The 21145-nt window shown below is 44.3% G+C and overlaps 1 protein-coding gene and 1 long non-coding RNA gene across 6 annotated transcripts; one reads left to right on the forward strand and one right to left on the reverse strand.

Annotated features, from left to right (window-relative positions):
• Positions 1–979: 979 nt before the first annotated feature.
• Positions 980–5843, forward strand: LOC125022181. The gene is made up of 2 exons (XR_007114422.1): positions 980–3262; positions 3469–5843. It is a non-coding gene; the product is annotated as an uncharacterized LOC125022181 (long non-coding RNA).
• Positions 5046–20337, reverse strand: qki2 (QKI, KH domain containing, RNA binding 2). 5 transcript variants are annotated; one of them, XM_047608582.1, is made up of 10 exons: positions 19992–20337; positions 19771–19919; positions 17171–17319; positions 15934–16050; positions 11602–11745; positions 10273–10360; positions 9762–10046; positions 8863–8886; positions 8077–8154; positions 5046–6137 (listed from the first exon to the last, which is right to left on the reverse strand). In XM_047608582.1, exons 2-10 carry the CDS (start codon positions 19910–19912, stop codon positions 6115–6117), a joined length of 1050 nt encoding a protein of 349 aa, XP_047464538.1. In that variant the 5' UTR covers positions 19913–19919; positions 19992–20337; the 3' UTR covers positions 5046–6114. The 5 variants fall into 5 exon arrangements, with proteins under 5 accessions (XP_047464538.1, XP_047464539.1, XP_047464541.1 ...); XM_047608583.1 differs by having other exon boundaries at positions 8077–8151; positions 19771–20336; XM_047608585.1 differs by lacking the exon at positions 8863–8886 and having other exon boundaries at positions 8077–8151; positions 19771–20336.
• Between the last annotated feature and the right edge of the window lie 808 nt (positions 20338–21145).

Consider the following 21145-nt stretch of genomic DNA (forward strand, 5'->3'; position numbering starts at 1 on the left):
AACTTAAATCTTCTTTTAAATTGAATATTCAGCATGTACTTGCATCAGTGTGGTCTATCAGAAAATTAAAAAATAAGCCTAGACAAAATGTATGTAATCAACCATCCCATAATTAAAGTCAAATTTCATATTCTTTTCAACAGCCAAATATTTTAAAGCCATATGGACGTCCTATTTAGAAAATATAGAAAAAACTTTAAACCCCAAAGTGGCCAAAACAAGAAGTATATATAATATATATATATATAGTATATATAAAATATAACTTGTCTAAACTTTATTCAACCTCAAGCCATTTTATTTTGTTTTTGGTTAGTTCTTGTATTTTTATTTTATTTCTATTAGTTTTATATCCGTATTCTATCCTGGCCATTTTTGCATTGTAGTACTTTTTCTGTATATATTTTGTTCAACTTGAGTTCAACTTCAGGCAAACAAGGCACTGATCAATCATTTTCAACAAATATAGATAATCAATCATTTGATCATACTGGTGAAACATTTTATATGACATAATATGTTGTAATAGATTTTAAATTAAAAGTAAAAGATGTTACTCATGTACAGAAATTGTTAATTTTATCATTTTATGGTGTGTAATCTTCACTAGTAAATATCAAATAAATATAGTAAAAAGAACAACGGTTGCTCTCTTAGTTGAACATGAATGCAAGATGAATCACTATAGTACAATACCTCAAATATAATTTATTCAGATACTTTTACGTTTATTAAAATCGAACATATATACATTTTGACTTCTCATAGACATTTTTAAATGGCTTTATTGAACAATTTATAAACAGCAATGTACAAATTCTTCCTCTATGTAGAGGAACACAAGTATAAAAATATCTTTATATATAACAAATTAAACATACAAAAAAGTTTAAGTATAAAGAAGACTTGAGTTTACTGTCAGAGATCAATATACAGTCAAATTTTAAGACCTGTTTAAGTAGCAGCTTTTAAGAAAAAAGATTTTTATTTTATTTTATTTTTAAAATGCCTTTTCTTAAATATATTAAGACTCACACCGAGCTCTCTGCAGAGTAAACAGAGGCATGTATTCCTCATCAAGACAGTGATTGACGTCCATGTTGCCTTAACACATTAATGACTAGTTGTCATCTTTTTATATTTTGACTGTGTGTGCGACTTACTATAAATATTGTTAAAACCCTCCAGGAATACTCGTGATGTAATGTCCATCATTTCTTCAAAAGCATTAAAAGTGTGTCAGGATTAAATCTCATTTTTGCAGAATTATTGCCATGTATCCATGTATGTCTTTATATTATATTTATATATAGCTGCAGCACAGTGTACTAACCTGAAAAAGAAATCAGTGTCAGTTACTGAATTAAATACATTTTAAAGGTTAGACAAAGGGAGATTTAGTGCATCTCTTGTCGGAAGAAGAAACTTTTAAAGCTCAAAAGAAAAGTCCGAGGCACTCGTCTGGCTCGATTAAATAGCCCTTCTTAATAAAATGGTTTAAAACTGTTTTTAAAACGTTTCATGATGAAATAGCCATCTTAATAAAGTTTTTTTTACATTTTTCCGAGCCAGAGGAGTGCCTTGGACTTTTCTTTTGAACTTTGCTACGTATGTGTTAGAGCACACTCGTTATATGCATAAAAAAACTTCCTGAGCAACCTGGACCCTCTTGTTTTTTTTTTCCATTTTTACCCAAGAGATCTCTTTATGAGCTTGTTTACTTTAAAACAAATCCACAGCAGTTATATTTTTCAGTGGATAAACGACTGAAAACTGTCCCTGCTCACCTGACGCAGTTCATCTTTAAACGAGATGTGCAGTTCCTCAGATGGGACACATGGGGGCAACAGAGAGCTGGCAGTAGGGCCAGGTTTAGTTGAGGAGGGTCAAACCTGTTCCTCCTCAGACCTCCTTCTAATTAGCCCTGATTTAATTAACCGGCTTGGTTAAATTTGCTAACCAATCACGACGGACACAAGTTAAATTTGCATGACGCCGTTTGCACTTAGCTGAAGCGACAGGGGCTGAAGGTCGGGTCATCAACCACGTGACACCTGTCAGGCCCCCCCCTCACCTTGAAAGCCGGGTACCTTACCCGTGATGCAACAGCGGAGACAGGCCCACCGCGCACACATGCACCGCGTCCTCACCCCGCAGCCATCTGCTGCCGGTCAAAGGGACAGAGGCACTGAAGGAATTTAGTGTGTTGAATTTCCCGAATAACAGAGCATCTTATTTGGATTCTGCCATTGTATGTGTGTATTCAGAAGGGGCCAAGTGGAGCGATGAAGTTTGCCATTGTCGCCCAGTGTGGGTGTTTTCAGACTCTCTGGCATGATCTGTGAGTTAGTGTTCTCTGTGTTACTGCCCAGTGTGCCCACTGTCTTTCCCACAATGCCCCATTCAGCCCCGGGCCTCTCTCTCTCTCTCTCTCTCTCTCCCTCTCTCTCTCTCTCTCCAGTCCTCTCAGACTGAGCCCAGTTTGTGCCCCAGGCTAATAGTATTAATCATCATCATCATCATCATCATCACCATCATCATCTGGGCTACAAACGAACATTTTTTTTTTTCTCTCAGCCGTGGGATAAAATAGCTGTGACGTCACCTTTGTTGTCTTTTTCAGCAACTCTTGTTTTCATCTTCTCCTTCCTCTTCCTCCTCCTCCTCTCTTTCTTTCTTTCTTTCTTTCTTTCTTTCTTTCTTTCTTTCTTTCTGTCTCTCTGAGCTCCCAAACACAAAAGACAGAGAGGCCACGACAGGACCCCAGTGTATGCTGGTCGTCAAGGAGACAAGGAGACAGTGTTGGGTCTTTAAACTGCCTCAGAGGGGTGTGTGGAGTTAGGGGGAGTTGGCCTTATTTACATGGGAAGAGGACAAGGGGAGCGAGAGACAGAGGGGAAGGGAAAAGAGAAAGAGGGAGAGGGGTTTGAAACACAACTTTCGAGTCGTTTCCCTGCGACTTATTCGGCTAAAAATCATTCCACCATCAAATGTTTGCAAAACGGCAGCAGAGGAGGAGGAGGAGGAGGAAACCTGGTAGCCGCGCTCATTGCGCGCGACGTACATCAACCTGCCCTTTTATCCCTCGCGCTCTTCTCCCCTCATCGCCGTTTTCGCGCACGCACGCACGCTCTCTGATTGTGAGCTGTGGGAGCCGTGGGCCCCAGAGTTGGCAGCAGGCGAGGGCTGACTGCAGAATACATTACCAGATGCTTGAGGAGTGTTTAAAAAAGCGGACTCGGAGAACGGGAATTAGAAAACAGTGAGTGAAAACAGGAAAAACAGAGACAAGAGCGCGCACACACACACGCACACACACACACATGCCCGCCCCCCACCCACCTCATACATTCCCTCTTATATTCACTCCCTTGCTATCTCCGCTCAGTGCTTCCACCCTCCGCTTCTTCCTGTCCAGAGGATTGTTGAGCGGCGGTCACATTATGTCCTTTCTCTGTCTGTGATCAGGGGGCTGGGGCTGCGGCCGCGGAACAGGCTCAACTCCAAGCCCGAAGTTCAATATCAACCCCCCGACTCCACAATGAAAGCAGGAAGGGCAGGGAGAGGACGAATGAGCCACCCACGGCTGCATTCAGAAACCCGTGTGATTCTTTTTTTGTTTTGTTTTTTTCCTTTTTTCTCAAATGTGCAGAAAGTTTTACTTTCACCTTAACTTGTCCTTTGACTACCCACATTTATTTTCATGTGTTTTACTTAAATTAAAACAAATTTATTTAGAGTTCAAATGTGTTTGCTGTACTTTTTTTTTTTTTTTTTTTAAACTTCAGGGACAGCCTGTGATCCGGTGCAATATTAACTCAGACTGCAGATGTTTGAGGGCGAGCTTGCACAATCAATTTCCCCTCAATTCCCCAGCCATCTCCAAAAACCTGAACCCCTCCTTCCCTTCCCTTCCACCCCTCTGTTTTTTTTTTTCTGTTATACATGTGCATGCCTGTGAGAAACCATGGTGAGCTGGGTGTTTTCTTCTCTCTTATTACACACATCCATGTGTGCAATGTCCACTTAAAGCGCAGGGGAAGGCAAGAACGCAGGAAAAAAAAAAAAAAGGAGAAGTGGGAAAAACATGTTGTGGCCTTTTCCCTGCATTTTGTCAAAAGTGTCTGCTTGCGGGGTTTTCTTTTCATCCTCCTCCTCTTTGTGTCTAAGAGGTGATTAGTATGCGGAAAGGAAGCTGATTTGCATAATTAAGAGCCACAGAGAAAAAGCAACAAAGTTTGTTAGTTTTACAACTATGAGTTTAATAGTGTACAAAGAGTTATTCCTGCTCAGAATAAAAGTTAAAATTCTTCCAACACATCTTTTTTTTATTATTATTTATTTGTTTTTTAGACACACACGTTTTTTTTTTCGTTTTTTTTTTAAAGGAATCCAAAGCAAAGACCATGAAAGTGGTTAATAATCACAGAAGTGGTAACAGTTAGTAACCTACACTTTGCACCGAAGAGTAGATTAATGTCGTACTACACTGTTAATTGTCACACTCACAGTTTACAAAAAAAGGCACAGGAGGCAAGCAACGCTGATCTCAAAGACTCAAGTTAATACAGGGAACATCCAGTTCATCAGGAGACAGAAAGTGTCGTTAAAAGTACTCGGCGTGATAAGGCGTCATGATCTCATCTGAAGATTTAATGTTATTTCCACGTACAAAATAGAATATAAAAATACATTATAAACTCGTTACAGATGTTACGACTGCATGGTTTCTCTTATATATCAAGGCTTGGTGTGAAAACTCGACCACGCCCTCCTCTCCCTCTCCCTCTCCCCTCCCCTCCCTCACCCCCATCAAAAAAAAAAAAAAGAAAAGAAAAGCACATGCAAAAATCTATGGACGACTTCATCTTCTTCACAATCAACCAAACAAGAAAAAAAAAACACATAAAATATAACACTGTTCTCTCGAGGCGTCCCCACCTCACACAAACATGTCAGACGACAAACTGCACCGCGCTCCCAATTAAAATGAGACACTTTCTCATGGTTGTTTTTTTTTTGTTTGTTTTGTTTTCTTGGTGTTGTTGTTTTTTTTTTGGCACTTGGATCTGAATTGACAACAGTTGCAGTCTTAATTGATACGCTCAAACCCCCCCCCCCTTCAAATGATATCATTTCGAGCCAGGCACGAGGCCAGGAAGTAAAAGATTTTAGGTGTAACGTCGCTCCATCGCTCTCGATACATAAAGGCACCGTTGTTCAAGCTGGCACAAATACTGTAGTGTGACAAAGGCAAAGGCATCGTTGTGTGGGTCCTCTTAGCTTTTCGGACAAAAGAAGTTCCACCTTCCCTCTGTGTGCGTGCGTGTCTGACTCGCCTTGTTTTTTTTTGTTGTTTTTTTTTTTAAGAAACACTCAAGAGATACTTTGGCATTCGCGGATTTCCAGTTTGTTTCCTCAGCGAGCACCTGCTGATGGCTTTTTAAGAAGATTTCTTGTTCAGGCATGCATCAAAAACAAATGAGCGTCTTAAATGGAAAAATGCAACTTACGCTCGCCCCAAGAACGAGCAGAAGTGCAGTAGTGTCGCGCTTCCGCTGAGGAAAGATACTTCGTGGTATCTCTTCCCGTTTAGTGTTTGTGGAGGGTTTCTGTGCTTGGATAAGTACCACCGTTAACAGTAGAGTTATTAATACAGTCATTATTATTGCATTGCATGGGCAGCTCAGAGAGACAAGGGGGGGGGGCTGGTTTGGGAGCACCAGTTTGGGGTCCACTGATGAGTCTACTGCTTGTGCATGCTAACAGCGGTTACAGATTTGAGTGCCAGGTGTTTAGAGAGGACTCCTAGACCGGCTCTGGGCTTTTTTTTTTTTTTTTTTGGAAGGAAGGAAGGCACGCTCGGCATAGTTTAGGTTAGGACTCGGAGATGGGCGGGATCCTGAGGTTTATTCCCTTGATCGCCGTCGTCCGGTTGGCGGGGTTAGACAGAGGCAGCCGGGCCGCTCCCAACGTTCTGGTCTCCGGGTTGGCCGAGCTGGGAGCTGGGAGCTGGGAGTGGCTTGGGAGGGGGGGGCCGTGGGCCAATGAGCACGCCAGCGGGGCAGAGATGGGTGGGTCATCAGTGGGCGGAAAGGTCAGAAGGTCAAGGGGTCATGGGTTAGTTGCCGTGGCAGCTAGAGTTAGACGGACAGAGACGGACAGACGTGGAAAGGAAACAAAAAGGGCACATAAAAGGGGACATAAAAAGAAAAAAAGATAGAAGAGAGATTAGTGTCAGCTAGTGGCGTCGGGATGACAACAAGGCAGATCTACTGCAGTCGCGCAGCGTGAGGGACCTTATATAAGAGCTGCACGGCACCTCCATGAGCCCCGCATGACCATTCGCGAGGGCTTACATCAACCGTCGGGCGTTGACGTAAGGAATGGCCGGTTAGTGATGCTCGCATGTGCTCATGGAGGCGGTGTGTGTGCAGGGGTTCAAGGAGACGCTCCTCCCGCTGCGCGGCCGCTGCTATAGTGATACTACTCATGCTAGCTGGGCTACATCTAGCACAGACAGACAGTGAAACCATGGACAGAGAGGGAGACAGCATGGTTTCATGTGGGTGAGAGTGTGACCTTTATGTCCAAAGAAAAGAGTTTGGGCCTCGGAGAGGCTTCGCCGACAAGTAGGGCTGTTGTTTAGCAGCAGGCGCGAGATCTCGATGATTAACAGCTGCGATTAACCGATTATTGATTACAAATCTGCTATGGAGTATTAGAAGAGCGCCGAAAAACACTACGGTAAGCGAAGAGGCACCGTAAGAGAGAGCGATGAGAGGTTAAGAGATGGTGATTTTAGAGGGAAACAATTTCAATAGACAGAACTAACTACAAGAATTTAGAGGCTTTGGTTTTCCGTCGAGATTTTTTTTCAATAGTCATCTTTATTGCCTTTTAGTGTTTTTTTTTTTTTGTCCATTGTGTACAACAAGAGCGCCACCGCTCGCACACACATATATCGTAGCTAGCTAATCCATTTCTATTGCATAAAACAGTCACGAGGCCTGTGAATCGAGAAGGTCACCTCATCTTAAATACACAGAGCGAAACACTGCCTTCATTGCCACCGTCGCGGTGGCTAGAACAGTAGTAGCTACACACTTTGAATAAAGTTTACATGGAGACACTTCATCTATAAAAAGCATACCATAAAAACAAAAATAAAAATTTACAAACTAAAAACAAAAAACTACAAGTATTTCCAAGCGATCTTGTTCCATAAGCTTCATATAAGCACTTAAAATCCCTATATACAAATTTATTTTGCAGCTAAATACATGGTAACAGCACCACTCTGGCTAGGAAATAAATGGAAGATGTAAACAGCCCCAATGATAAAGTCCAGTGGGCAACTGATAAGACCACAAACAACAGTATTTCATACAAAAGAGCTTGTAACACAGACTTCAGTAGTTATCACACGCTGTGTTTTAGTAGTAAAAACTAAAGATCACGTTGAATTGAATGACCTTTAGAAAAAGACAATCACGTTTACTTGAAGTGTCATGTAGTAAGTGGGCATAACACAGGATTTTAATTAAAGGTAGTAATAAAAAAAGGAAAAAAAAAAAAAAAACATCTGTGGAAATCTAGTGGAATGAAGTTGGGCATAAATAAAACTTCCCACAGCATGTGTAGGGTCAAAAAAGTAGTACTGAAGAAATAAACAACAACAAATACGTTCTGAGCGAGGACTCCAAATCCAGAGTCACAAGGACCGAGTCACATGAACGGAGCGATCCATTCTAATTGAGAGGGTCCAGTTTAAGCTAACAGGCGGGCAAAGATAAACCGCCGCAGCTGTCGCCCCCTCACATGGTTCCTCCCGACCTCCTCACCCATTTCACTTTCACTACAAATACTGTTTTCACATTTTACACGGAAAAGGCTTCTGACCTTTTCGCCTGATACCGTTATTTCTCTTTAAGGCATGCCGTATTACAGACACATGTAAACTGAAATTGGTCCATTGGTCTGCATGCACACACACGCACGCCAACACACACGCACGCACACACAGACACACACACACACACGCATACACATAAAGTGGCTGGTGAGCTAACTAACCTCTGTCTGTGGTCACTACCCTTTGGTAAGGATGGATTCTCTTGTCGTGGCGTCGTACCTTAGTGGTCATGGCACCTGCTAACAGCCATTGACATCGCCCAAAACAGAACACAGAAGGTTACTCATCAGAAAGACATCAGACAGCCCACCCATGGCACCAACATCAGTGAAACCAGGAATTTACAGAAGTGTTCAAGGCTGAGGGTGAAAATAAGTGAAAAAAATAAAAAATAAAAAAATAAAAAATCGTCTAAGAGACAGAATTTATGTTGTTTTGTGGTCTTCTGTTCTCTAGAGAAAATATTAACCCAAACCGCTAACTTCTTCACTAAGCTTCACTAGTAGATTCGGCTGTAAGCAAAGTCACTCTAATAGCTCTGTGATCAGAATAAGCTTTAACATATGTTAAATCACAAACAGCAGCTCTATAATATCTACGGGTTCACTAAAATGTGTTAACAAATTACAAGCGGAAGCTGAACTATTAAAAAAAAGTTAAGTAGCTGTCACACCACAACGCTAGTCTGCTAATACAAAGAGGAAATTAACAGGAATGGACACTTGACTACAGAATGACTGTCGAGGAATCTGACATCCTAAAGTATAAGCAAACTTTGAGTATTTGCTGTGTGGGGACGAGTACGTAGGGAGGGGAGGGGAGAGGGGAGGGGAAGGGATGGGAGGGGAGGGGTTGGAAGGGTGGGGTGGGGGTGGTCTCTGCAAGCCAGTCCGTGTGTGTGCTAGGAAGGGTTGCTATCGCTTAGCCTTTGGTTGGGAAAGCCATACCTGCAAAAACACAGGAAGAAGGGACTGTTAGCCCAGCAATGAGCTTCAGCATGCATGTGTATATGTTGCGGATGTATTACAAGAGCTGGATATGGCGGCCAATCTAACTGGGAAATCAACAATGGCTGAGTTTAGGAGACTAAAAGCTGCACGCCTCATTTGGTTAATTACTATCTTCTTCATCTGTTTGCGATTAGATCCACGCGGCCCTGCGTGAAAGTCAAATTCCTCTTTCACACCACGCAGACATGGTGTAACCACATTTTGAGTTGCTTCTAGGCGACCGCGCTAACTATTAGAAACAGACTGCGGTCACTACCCGTCGGTGAGGATGTTGCCTCGTGACCTACGAGTTAGTAATGAATTAGCTTTATTGGGTCTCTGTCACGTTCAGTCAAGTCATGCCTTACTGCGTGCTCAGACAGAATTTGATTTCACCCAAAATCGATGCCAAGACGTGAGAGCATGCAAATTAGATCATGGGTCCCTTTTCCTGGAGCTTTAATTTGCCATCGACATAAATGTAAAGATATTTTGTCTCTCCGAAACTGGGAAGAAGCGGTGCGTCCTTTGTGAGCTAGCTTAAGGCTAATGTCTGAAAGTTTGGCACATTGATTATTTGGAGAGAAAAAACAGTCAATCAGCCAAATTTGCACAAATATAAACACATATGTTTGTTTTCTGTCTGGTCACACTCCTGTAGATGCAGGTACATTAACATAAACCTGCACTGAACAAATTGTTGACAGTCAGCCATGAATACTGAAAATGGCCTAGAAATGTTATTAACAATGTTTTGGGGGGGTTTGGGTGAACAACTTTCATTGGAGTCCAGTATCCAGTTCTCATAATACATCCATTGACCATGTATGAGAGTGATGAGAGTGACTTTCATATACCTAAAACTCCAGTTGAGTCAATCGGGTATTCCAATATGGAGGGCGTGAGTGTGTAGGGATACTCGTAGGGCGTGTAGATGATTCCGGATTCGGGCCCTTGCTGCACCAGGGCCGGATGCGGGTTGCCTCCCGGCACGAGGGCGGAGCTCTGGATCTGACGGATCAGAGGCATGATGGTGGGCGTGGTGACGGGGGCGGGGTTGCGCAAGGTGGGGGGCAGGACGGGCGTCGGGCCTGTGATGATCCTCGGCGCCTGAGGGGTCGCTAGAGGGAAGGCGGCGGTGGCTGCGCGGCGCAACGGACATACAACGACGCGAGTGTGCGTGCGCCCACATGCGAGCGCGCACAAAGCGCACATACAATAGACAGGGAAGAAGAGGAGAGGACAAACAGTCTATTTAACAGGAGAAACAGAGGCATTGTTCATATATACAGTGGACTCCTGTACCGAGACCCCTCCTTTGTCACCCACCAACCCTCCTCCAAATGTTAACTGTGATGTCATCCTTACGCGTCTTGACATTGGCGTCTCTGTAGGTCCCGTTCAGAATGGCCAGCTCCATCAGCTGCATTTTCTTCAGGTTGTCTTCCCCCTCAGCCTACACCAGCACACGGAGGCAGAGCAGCACAATCAGCTCACTTAGCCACGGCCGTCATTCAGCCGTCTCACCAGCGAATGAATGAATGAATGAACTTTTGTCAGCGGCCGGTCAAGAAGTCAGCAAATGTTACATTATGCTAATATCGATTCAAATGAAGTGTTTTCTGAAGACAGAAAAATGTCAGGGATTCTTGTGGTTGCAACTGTCTGACATTGTCACTTGGAGAGCAGACCTTGAACGCAGCTTCTCAAGATATTCAGTGTCAAACACGCCAGCTTCTTAGCTCCAGTTACAGCTTGGTGAAAAGCTTGACTGATTTACATTTGGCGAGGAAGGTCAGCTGGGTTAAACTAACACATATCATTAACTTTACCCTCCACACACACACACACACACACACACTCACACACATGCACAAACACAGATTAACAGGTGTTCAGCCCTCACATCCTTTAAGGCTGAGGGTTGTCCCGTACCGTGCTGTGACTGAACAGGAAGTGACGGCTGATTGCTGCAATAGACCCCCCCCCCCACCCACCCACCGCACCCCACACCCCCCGCTGGTCTTTTCAGTCTATTTCTATTGTTGCAAATAATGCAAAGATGAAAAAAGGAAGGAGCCCCTGCAATTTCAACATATATGCTTTTGTGGCTATGGTGCAATTTGGAGATTTCATGCCCGTGCGCGTAGCGGCGTCTGCTTCTGATTTGTCGTCGTCGTGTTTTGTGGCCCAATTATGTATACGTATGGGGAGCCCGTGGGGTGTGGGGTGGCTGGGGCGTAGGTGGGCCCGGAGAATGTGAGAAATGTTGAGGAGCGCAATCAAAATGTTCTCTTGTGCGCACAAAAGGGAAAAAAAATAGGGAGAAAGAGGAATACTGTAGCCAGTAGTTGGGAATGAAGTGAGTTGTGAACGAGTGAAAGGAGTGATGGAGTGGGGAGGACGAGTGAACAGACTCTCCATTCATTCCCTCAGCCTTTCAAACAACCCGGGGTTACCATGGAAACCCCTTTATGCGTGTTCCCTAATTACCCTAACCCCTTACACATACTCTCTCATACACACAGAGACACACACACAAACACAAAAAAAGAAACACACTTTTTTTGGGGGGCTGACAATCCCCTTCCCCCTTCCATGCATACCAACACAGTGAACTCTCATCCATTCACACACAGCCTTTTTTTTTTTTTTTTTTCACCAGTCCATAATAATTTCATTTGGACTGATACTCACAGCGGGCACCAGAAGTTTCTTGACCTCGTTGATGGCTCGCTGGAGCTTGATCTTGGCCCGGTTGTGTGTGTCCTCCACCGTGATCAGGACGTGGAGGTCCTCGCTGAGGTGCTCCCAGTTGGGCTTCCCTCGGTTCATCTCCTCCTGCAACACACACACACACACACACACACACACACACACACACGGACAAACGTTTGAAAGGCTCGGTGTGAATGCGACACACAAGCACGGCCCATGACTGCAGAGAGGGAACAGGATTTCACTTTTTCTTCTTGTTTGGCTCGGGTTTTGGCTCGCCCACAAGCCGCACACAAACACACACACAGACACACAGACACACACACAAGGCTCAAGGTCGTTTAATGCGGCTTCGGAGGCGTATCGAACTCATGAAACAACCATGTTGTTCTTCAGCGGTTACACAACATCGGTGTTGCATTTTATTGAAGGCTTTCTGTAACATCTTCCCAAATCTCCCCGTTCCCCAGTAGCGCTGCTCTTCACCTTATCTATTCCACTCCGTCTCCCTTCGCATCTTCACCAAGCCTCGGATAAAAATCAAATAAATTACACGGAGTTATATCCATTTAAAGGCGGATATTGTTGCTGACTGTATTTGTCGGTGTCCCTCAAATAACAAAACTTTCTATTGTGGACTTTCAACTGCACCAGCTGCTCGTCTTTGATCCAGAATCTTGTAATATTGGTTAAGTTCATCACATGTGGGGGAATCTGTTTGTAGTTTGGTCCGTTCATCAACCACTTTGATCAAGACTGAAATATCTTTCAATTTCTTTACGATAAGATTAAGATCTTTAGGTACGGTTGGGATTCGTAGGACCTAAGAAGTACAAAAATTAAGCATCATCTTTGAACTGGAAGTCGTTTTTGAAAACAATCTTGTGGACACAGGGATTATTTCAGTGCATATTACAATTTAAGTCACCAATGCGAACCAAAAAATCCCCCAACAGAACTGTATTCTAATGTAAAAGCAAAAATGGGAACAATGAAATCCCAACGTCCTCAAACAAGTAGTTGTGAATTTGTTTAATTTTTCATGTCATATCAAACTATAAAAGTTAAAAAGCATAAATGACACAAGTGTTGGCAGACAAAAGTGTCTCCTTAAGAGGACAGCAGGTCTAAACGAAGCAGAATAAGTTGCCACAAGCCTAAAATGTAATGTCCCCATATGAGGACGCCGGGTCTCAGGAAAATATAGTGAAATGGGTCAAAAATTTAGCTATGTCCAGTACGGTTTAAGCTAACAGCGATGTTAGCATGTTAATTTGTATATCGGAAAAGTGCTTACTCATCTGAGTAGCTTCTTCTGTTCTTAATGACTAGTGGGACGTTTTAGGTTTAAATAGGAAATAGCTCGACACTTAGCTTAGAACTGAAAAAGCTACTCAGATGAGCAGTCTTCTCTAAACTCAACAAGCTGTTTTTTTTTGTTTTTCTTTAAAAAAAAAAAGCTTTTTTGGATAAACTGCATGATAAACATTACCTGCTATGCATCAGCGAGTTAGCATTGTCAGTGTTGACATTAGCCCGAAGCACAGCTGTGCATAAAGAAGCCATTGTTTGAGGAGGACTTGGATGAATCGACGGATCTTGCTCTCATATCTGAATGCTAAATTTGAACTTGGTTAGTTTAGGAAGACAAGGGGGAAGCGGTGGAGATGCAAAATCCATCCGCAAGAAGCTAAAACGTTAAGAACTCGTCATAGCTTGTCTGTGGTTACGGTGGTTTACGTGAAGAAGAACTATTCCCTGATTGTGCATATTGACTTCCGAGCCAGGCTAGCCGTTATCCTAGCATCCAATCTTTACGCTGAGCCAAACAAACCCTCTTAAAAAGCTGCATATTTATCGTGGAGAAAGAAGAGTGGTATCAATCTGCTCATCTTTCTTTGGACAATAAGCTGAGCGCCAACTCCATTTACAATTTATATCCATGTTCGCACTGTGTAAAGTGATCACAGCTGAACAACTGGATCCTTGTATGTGAGTCACTGTGGCAGATCGTAACCTGTGTGGCTGTTTTCTCAAGTGAGATGTATCATTTTGAAGAACACTTAAAGTCAACATCTTTCTCTCGTCTCCCCCAGTTGCCTCCCACTGTGTCTGTGTTTTCCTTCCTCTCTATCTCTGTGTGTGTCTCTCTCCGAGGGGAGTGCGGGGTAGGGAATGTTCTGGAGAGAGACAGAGAGAGACAGAGAGAGAGAGAGGGAGAGAGAGAGAGGGGGGACAGGGGGGAGGAATGCTGGACTTGCTCCACCTGCCGTTTGGAAAGCTTGAGCCGACTCCGTCCAACAGCAGACACCAGGGGAGAGGAAGGGAGGACAGATGGACCGAACACCAGGACAGGAAAGAAGAAAACTAAGCACCAAAAACACATTGTGAAAGACGACCAGCGACCACATAGATGGATAAATGGATAAATAGATGCTGTCTATATCTATCTAAGCTTGTGTCTGAGCTCTTACTTGCACTTTATAGAAAAGGTGTTTTTGTGTCTGAACAAAAACACCTGGACTTGAGGTTAAATTGTGTTATTGCGTGTTTCTATAAATGACGTGGCCCATCCCACTGTCGTACTTTTTCCAAAGCCAATCATTCACACTTTTTTTTTTACATGCATCTGAAAACAAAAAAAGAATGAGTCTTCGTTCACTTTTAAACCGTCATCTTAAAATTAGACCATAGTGTTAAAAAAAGACTTCACAGACTTTCAGGCATGGTTTTCAGTTGATGCTCAAATGGAAACTGGAAGTAGCAACTGGTGGGTGGTTAGGACTGGAAACTCTGCGTGTGTGTGTGTCTGTGACTGTGTTGGGGGCCGATAGCTTAATAATGTCTAAGGCCTGTGACACACCAGTCCAATAGCGATTAGTCAGTACCGAGCAGTTGATAAGAATATGTGACGCGAGTTTTTTGCAGCGTGTTCTGCACAGTCACCACTAGTATGACTTTAAGATGTTGTGTGTTTGTCCGGGTGACAACCTCCAGGTCTGAACGATGAAGCCCACGTTAAGTGCAACAAATTGCAAGTTCATCGAGTGGCCGCTTGAGGCTGGATCCAAAAGGGAGCAAATCCCCATAGATCCCCATGTTAAAAAACCTTACAGCAACATTAAATGTTACAAACAACAACTTTGGTCCCTAGTCTATTTCACTATTCGTGACAAATGTACAGTTTATTTTTTGGGTTAAAATTCTGCATAATTAAGGGCGTTCCCGCTTTGAGTGACAGGTGGCAGCCTGAGCTAAGTTTTGAGAGTTGGGTGGGCGGGTCCCAACATACAGGCTGCTTTATCTCCGCCTCAACACAACCGCCCCATATTTGAAGTATCCAAGTCTGGGCGGAGTAAAGCTCGTCCACGCGAGGACCACGGGCTCCGCCCACTTTGAGCTTCATTTTCGAGATTCAGAATCCAATGGGTGACGTCACGATGTGTTTGTCCATAGTATATAAAGTCAATGGTTACAACAATATCATCATCTAGAGCAGTGGTTCCCAAGCTTTTTATCCTTGGAGCCCTCCAACTTGTATCTAAGAAAAGCAGGCCCACCCCCAACCCCGTACATCGTACACAAACACACGCACCATTGGACCTTGCGAAGTATTATGCTGTGCCATCTATATTGTTCATGTTCATATAATATCATATTGTACATAGGGAGACACACACAATACTGGTTAAAACTGGTGAAAACTGACGGTGAGCTAAGATCAGTCAAGTTTTGGCGCACCCCCTGTGATCTCTGGACCCCTTGGGGGGCCAGGGACTCCAGGTTGGGAACCACTGATCTAGAGTAAATAACCTGTCAAACAACTGATCGACATGACTGAGGAGAGACCAGCTCTGTAGAACAGTTCCTAGTTCTTCTTAGCCTCCCAGCTAATTCGTTTTTTACTAACAAATACAAACTACTGCCACCTGCTGGTGTGGAGGGTTATTTCCCCTCTCGCAGGGAGCAGAACGTATGTGCCAGCTGGCCGTAAGCTGTAGTCTTTACAGTTTGTTCCAGACACAGGCGACAGGAACCAACCCCACAGTCGGCCTTTGTTGCCGCTTGTTCTTTGATGTCGGCCTGGTGTGTCCGGGCCTTTAAGTTAACAAAATCTGGTTGCTTCACACCTCGCACTCTTCTTTGTTCGACATGTACAAAAAGCTGCGAGTCTTTGTTTCTGAGTCTTTATCTTAAACTAAAAAAAAACCCCTCTCGCCCACAAATGAATGTTTCCCACAACGTCAAAATAGCTCATTAAATAAATGTCAAGAGCACATGAAAAACATTCCTGATCGATGTGTTGTTTACCTTCTTCTTGTCTCTCATGGAGCCCTTTCCTCGCACCATAATCTTGCAGCCGGTCTCTGCCTCCAGTTGTTTGGCCGTCAACCCACGTGGGCCCAGGATCCTCCCTACGAAGTTGAACTGAACGAAACAGAAAAACATACAGAGATATATAAAGCAAAAAAGCCCGAAGGAAGATACGTCTACCATCACGGCCATAAACAGATTTTTTTTTATGATGTGCGAGTATTTGTATCGGGCACAAGTGAGTGTGGCTTTGAGGTTTGTGCATCTGCGATGTGTTTGTGTTACTAAGCGAGACAAAAATAGATCATTATATGGGTGCTGGCTGGTGCTGGTGGCATGACAGGGCAGCGTCGTTCTCTTAACCTTATCTGTCACTGAGACTGAGTGATTAACTAGACAGCTGCCCCTCCGAGTGTGCCTGTGTGTCCCTCCCTCTGTGTCTCGCCGCGTCTCCCGTAACAATTGTCCAGCCTCTTTCTCGTTTATTCCTCCACTAAAACGCACTCGTTTGCTAATTTACCCATATTTACGCGCGCTAACTTTTCTCCCCCCCGTCACCCCCACCCACCCCGCTCCGACCGAACGCACACATGCAGACAGAGGAACTCCTCTAAAATTAACCTTGATCTCAACCAGCGTTCTCTCGTGTGTGTCCTGTTAGTCTCCGGTCATGTGAGCGAGGACAGCCTGTCATTGTATTTGGTGATTGGCGAGCTGATGCATGGAGAGAATCATGTGAGCCACTGAATGTGGATCATTGCAACTCATACTGAAGTGCTTAGCCGTACGTGGCGTGACGTGCTGGATGGCTCCACACCGCAATGCACTTGTCTTAATTTATTTAAATTTTTTTATTATTTTTTTTTAAAGGAGCAAGAACTTAACCCACCTTTTATAAACTCTTAATAAATGTTTTCAGTGGAAACCTAGGGTGGACGCTGTGACACAGAAGGGGGAAGTTGCGCTAAAACATTACCACAACTCATGCATTTTTATCTCCTCACGGTTCAGTATTTATCTATTCTGGGTATAGGTTACATCACAGGGTGTGAGCAATGTGAGCAACAGAATGAAATCAGCTTTCTGGAGCAAATGTAAAGCAAAATGTCGCCTGTGATTTTTGAGAACTTTCTGGCGGACTTTCCTGTAACCCGGGGCGGAGACAGAGTGACAACAGTGGAAGGTAAACATGAAACCAAAGGGAAGGTCAAAGGTCAGCGATTGGCCCACTCACGTCGGGGTACTCTTTTACAGGCACGTAGAGCTTCTCCTGCAGCTGGGCCACGGGGCCGATGGCTTCGGGGAGCTCCTCCATGTCCCGGCCGTTGAACATGCCGCCGTTCAGTGTGTCGTTGTACATGTCCTTGCGTACCCGGCCGATTTCTTAGGGAGACAAGGTGGGGGAGAAAAGAGAGAGACGGAGTTCAGTTGAGGATGTGAATTCAGTCAACGTGGTGGTGGTGGTGGTGGGGGGGGGGCAAGACGTTTCACATTTCTTTCTTCAGACTGTTTCTTAAGACGGTGACTCACTGTCACCGGAATTAAAGGAAGCTCTGAGTGTGACAGTCGACGGACGGACAGTCGGACGGACGGAAAGGCAGACATTCTGCACGACAATGTAGAATCTAACCACTGACAATTCACCCCCCTTTCTATTTCTTCCAGTTTAACACCACACACACACTTCACTCTGTAAATAATACGAGGGGAAAGCATACATGTTAGCGGGGGTCACGCTGACCCACCCAGCCCCACAGTGTTTATGAAGTCCGAGTGCAGGACAGTTATTCATCCGCCCCGTAGAAAAGACATTCTTGGAAAGTGGTGACAGATTTAAGCTCTGATTTAACTGTTAAAAAGTTTTCAAATGATTAATCGTTTTTGCCAGAAAGCTGCTCTCGTCGTGACGGCGGCTCACAGTCAAGAGGTGTATTAGTTTAAAATGAGGGAAAACAGCTCATCGTGTCACAGGATACGCTTCAAAATGACTTCAGTCGTTGATAAAAGTTTCAGAAAACCCCTTAAACTAGTTTGGGAATTGCTACAGCCAAGAAAAAAAAAAAACATGTTTACAAAGTAAATTTTCTTTTTCGTGTTAAAAAAAAAAAAAAGGGAACAAAATCAACCCGTTTGATTGATCGATTTCTTCTAAGGTCAAATTTGTGGCTCATGTCTGGTACAGAGGCGCCATTATAAATGAGACTATGTTTGTCGGCCTGTGTGCTTGTTTAGAGCCGTCTCAATGACCAATGCTTGCCACTGATGCCTTTGTAATGACACACTAGCGCAATAATAACCGACTACTGCAGCAGACAAACACATATGCAACACATACGCAACGCGGACCTCCGGTTTGAACTCACACGAACGGCAGGAAAAAAAAAAACTGCCTGGAGGCACAAATATCATCTGACCTAAGCGTCCTGACAGGCATGTCTCCCTGCTCTCAGAGTGATAAGTCCAACCATAATAACTACAGTAGGACACTATAATTACAGCCACTGCTACAGCGACAACGATGATCCTCTAATAACCTATTCTGACCCGTTGCTCTTCAAAACTGGCGATTAAGACACTCGTACACAAACAAATCTGCGCAGACAGGCTTGTGTCACACTCGAGTTCAAAACTAGCCGGAGCAAAACGAGAAGTGAAAGAAGAACAAGAGAGTCGGAGGAGAAAGACACAGACAGAGGAGGGGGGTGGAGAGCTCTGTGCATGCCTTATCTTAACACTTCAACCTGTCATGGGATTATATATATAGACTGGACAAGACAGAAGTGTTGCAACAAACATGCAGCCTGACAATCCCTTGCACAAACTTTTTTTTTTTGGGGCTCCAGGGCCCTTATGCCTCAGTGGCTTGTCCACATAGCTCGGGCAGAAGAGGCTGAAAAATGGGCCCTGGTACAATGCCTTTCATGTCAACCGTGGGTGTCAAGTTATGCGAGGGACGAGCCCGCTCAGCTGGAAGTCCTCGACGTGAACTAGAGATGTTAGGTTGACCTGGTATTTGCGGGGCCGCAGAGGTCGTCCGGTGTCAAACCGACCCACCTTGCTGCGTCATGAGACTCGAGTCGCAGAGCACAAAGTCAGGACCTCGGTGACAGGCCTTAGTAAGCAGACGTTTTGAATAAATGAGTAAATAAACGAAATAAACGAGCGTTGCTCGGGATGCAGCAACAAGTGGTGTGTGCACGGATCAGTTGTGACTTGGGGCCTGTGAGCTAGCCTCGAATCAAATATTTTACACGGTGACATGCTCTCGTTCCAGCCCTGGGATGGGCTGCAGCATTCACATAAGCCTGCGCATTAGGTCACTGGGAAAGACTAACAACTGTCTGTTTGTTCCCATCACCAACTGCCTCTGAGTGTGTGTGTGTGTGTGTGTGTGTGAGAGAGAGAGAGGGAGAGACTGTGTGTGATTGAGTGAATGCGATTTGAGGCAATGGACACATCAGATCCACACACACACACACAAACACAGTTTTGTAGCAGTTCACAAGAACACAAGCGGTTTTACGATCTCAACTCCAGCAAAGATTTGGGTGCTTCGTTTATCATTAGCATCATCTCAGAGTTGGATGTAGGGAGGGAATGAGGGAGGGGAGGGGAGGGGGGGGGCAACTCTACTGTTTCCCAGGAACCAGGGAGGAATTCCTTGACTTAATGACTATTCAATAAAGTGAGTCAATAAGGACCACTTTTATGAACACCTACCATCAGACAGTTTAAACATTAAAAGATTGTCTTTGTGAGCGTGACAAGTGGTTGAAGACTTTAATGGAGAGGTGGGGGTGGAGGGCACACGTACAAAAAAAAAAAAAAAGTTACCTTCATCTAGCAGCCGCTCCAGATGCGTGAAGATGCCGCTGAAGTTGGGCAGCGAGCTCATCACCTTCCTGTCGTTCATCAGCTGCATTAGATAGTCCGGGTTGGACTTGGGTCTCTCCTTCACCTCTGTCTCCCCAACCATCTTCCTTCTTTTTTAAAATAAAAAAATAAAATAACGGGGATTTTTTTTTTTTAAATAAAAATATATATTTTAAACTAACCCCGAAAAAGATTCCAGGGGGGACTCCACCGGCCGCGACCCTCTGAGAGTAAAAGTGTCCGGGTTAAATCGACTCCAATTCGGTTTGTGAGTCTTCTTCGGAGCGGTTCCCCCCTCAGCCCGACTCTCTCCGGAGTTTGGAAAAGTTCCTATTTGCGTGGCGGGGGGAGTCTGTCTCTGCCTGACACTCTAACCGAGACTTCTTCAGCCACCGGCTACAGCTTTGCCATCAACTGGTCTCCTCCGCCCCGGCTGCTCCGCTTGTGTCCGCCCGGTGTGTCGGTATTCTGCAGCGGGGACCGACTCCCTATCATATGATTACAGTAGAGCGGCAGCACGAGTGGGGAGCGCGCCGCGCGTCGCCGCCATCAAATAGGAGGAGGAGGAGGCTCGTGCCCGTCTGCTCAGAAGCCCCTCACTTGCCCCCGCCCTGATCCTCTGTGTCTCTGTTACGCGCGCACGCACACACACGCGCACACACACACACACACACCCACAACCGTACAACAATATAACAAGTCCTCAGAGGTATGCACACCTGTTCTGGGACAGCCACTGTCCATCACACGCCTTGTTAAGTGTGTCTGACTGCAGGTGCCACCAACAACTGCGCCCTAATCCAACTTCTGCTCCACCACAGAGGCACATATTCTCATTTATTTATTTATTTATTTATTTTTTAACGTCTGCATTTATCTGACAACGCACAAAACTGCCAAAAGTACCCTGTTAATTTTAACCCTTTATAAGACACTCTCTGCAATACTTGCAAATTCTTAATTTCAGCCTTAGAGTGTTATCGTAGGACGTCAGAAAGACTGTTTTACTTTTGTGAAGTTTGTCAATCTTTTTTGAAATTTTAATGAAATGAGAAAATGAGAATTAATGAATTTAAGTGGTAAACGAACATTAGAACATAAGTTGCTGATTCAGGCACTCGTCATCATTAGGCCACTTCTTCTTCATGGTCCCTAATAAAAGTAGATATGCTTGGCCTTCACGGTCAGAGGTGGACCACATTTGACCCTGATTTGACCTGAGAGCATTTCTTTGATCTTCCCTGATTGCCTGAGTAAAACCCACATATTTCTAACCCCCACTTAGAGACACAGGGGCGTAATCTAAAAATGTGTTTGCCGAAGTTACCATATATGG

This window comes from Mugil cephalus, chromosome 16, assembly GCF_022458985.1.
Source record: "Mugil cephalus isolate CIBA_MC_2020 chromosome 16, CIBA_Mcephalus_1.1, whole genome shotgun sequence".
NCBI classification, from domain to species: domain Eukaryota; kingdom Metazoa; phylum Chordata; class Actinopteri; order Mugiliformes; family Mugilidae; genus Mugil; species Mugil cephalus.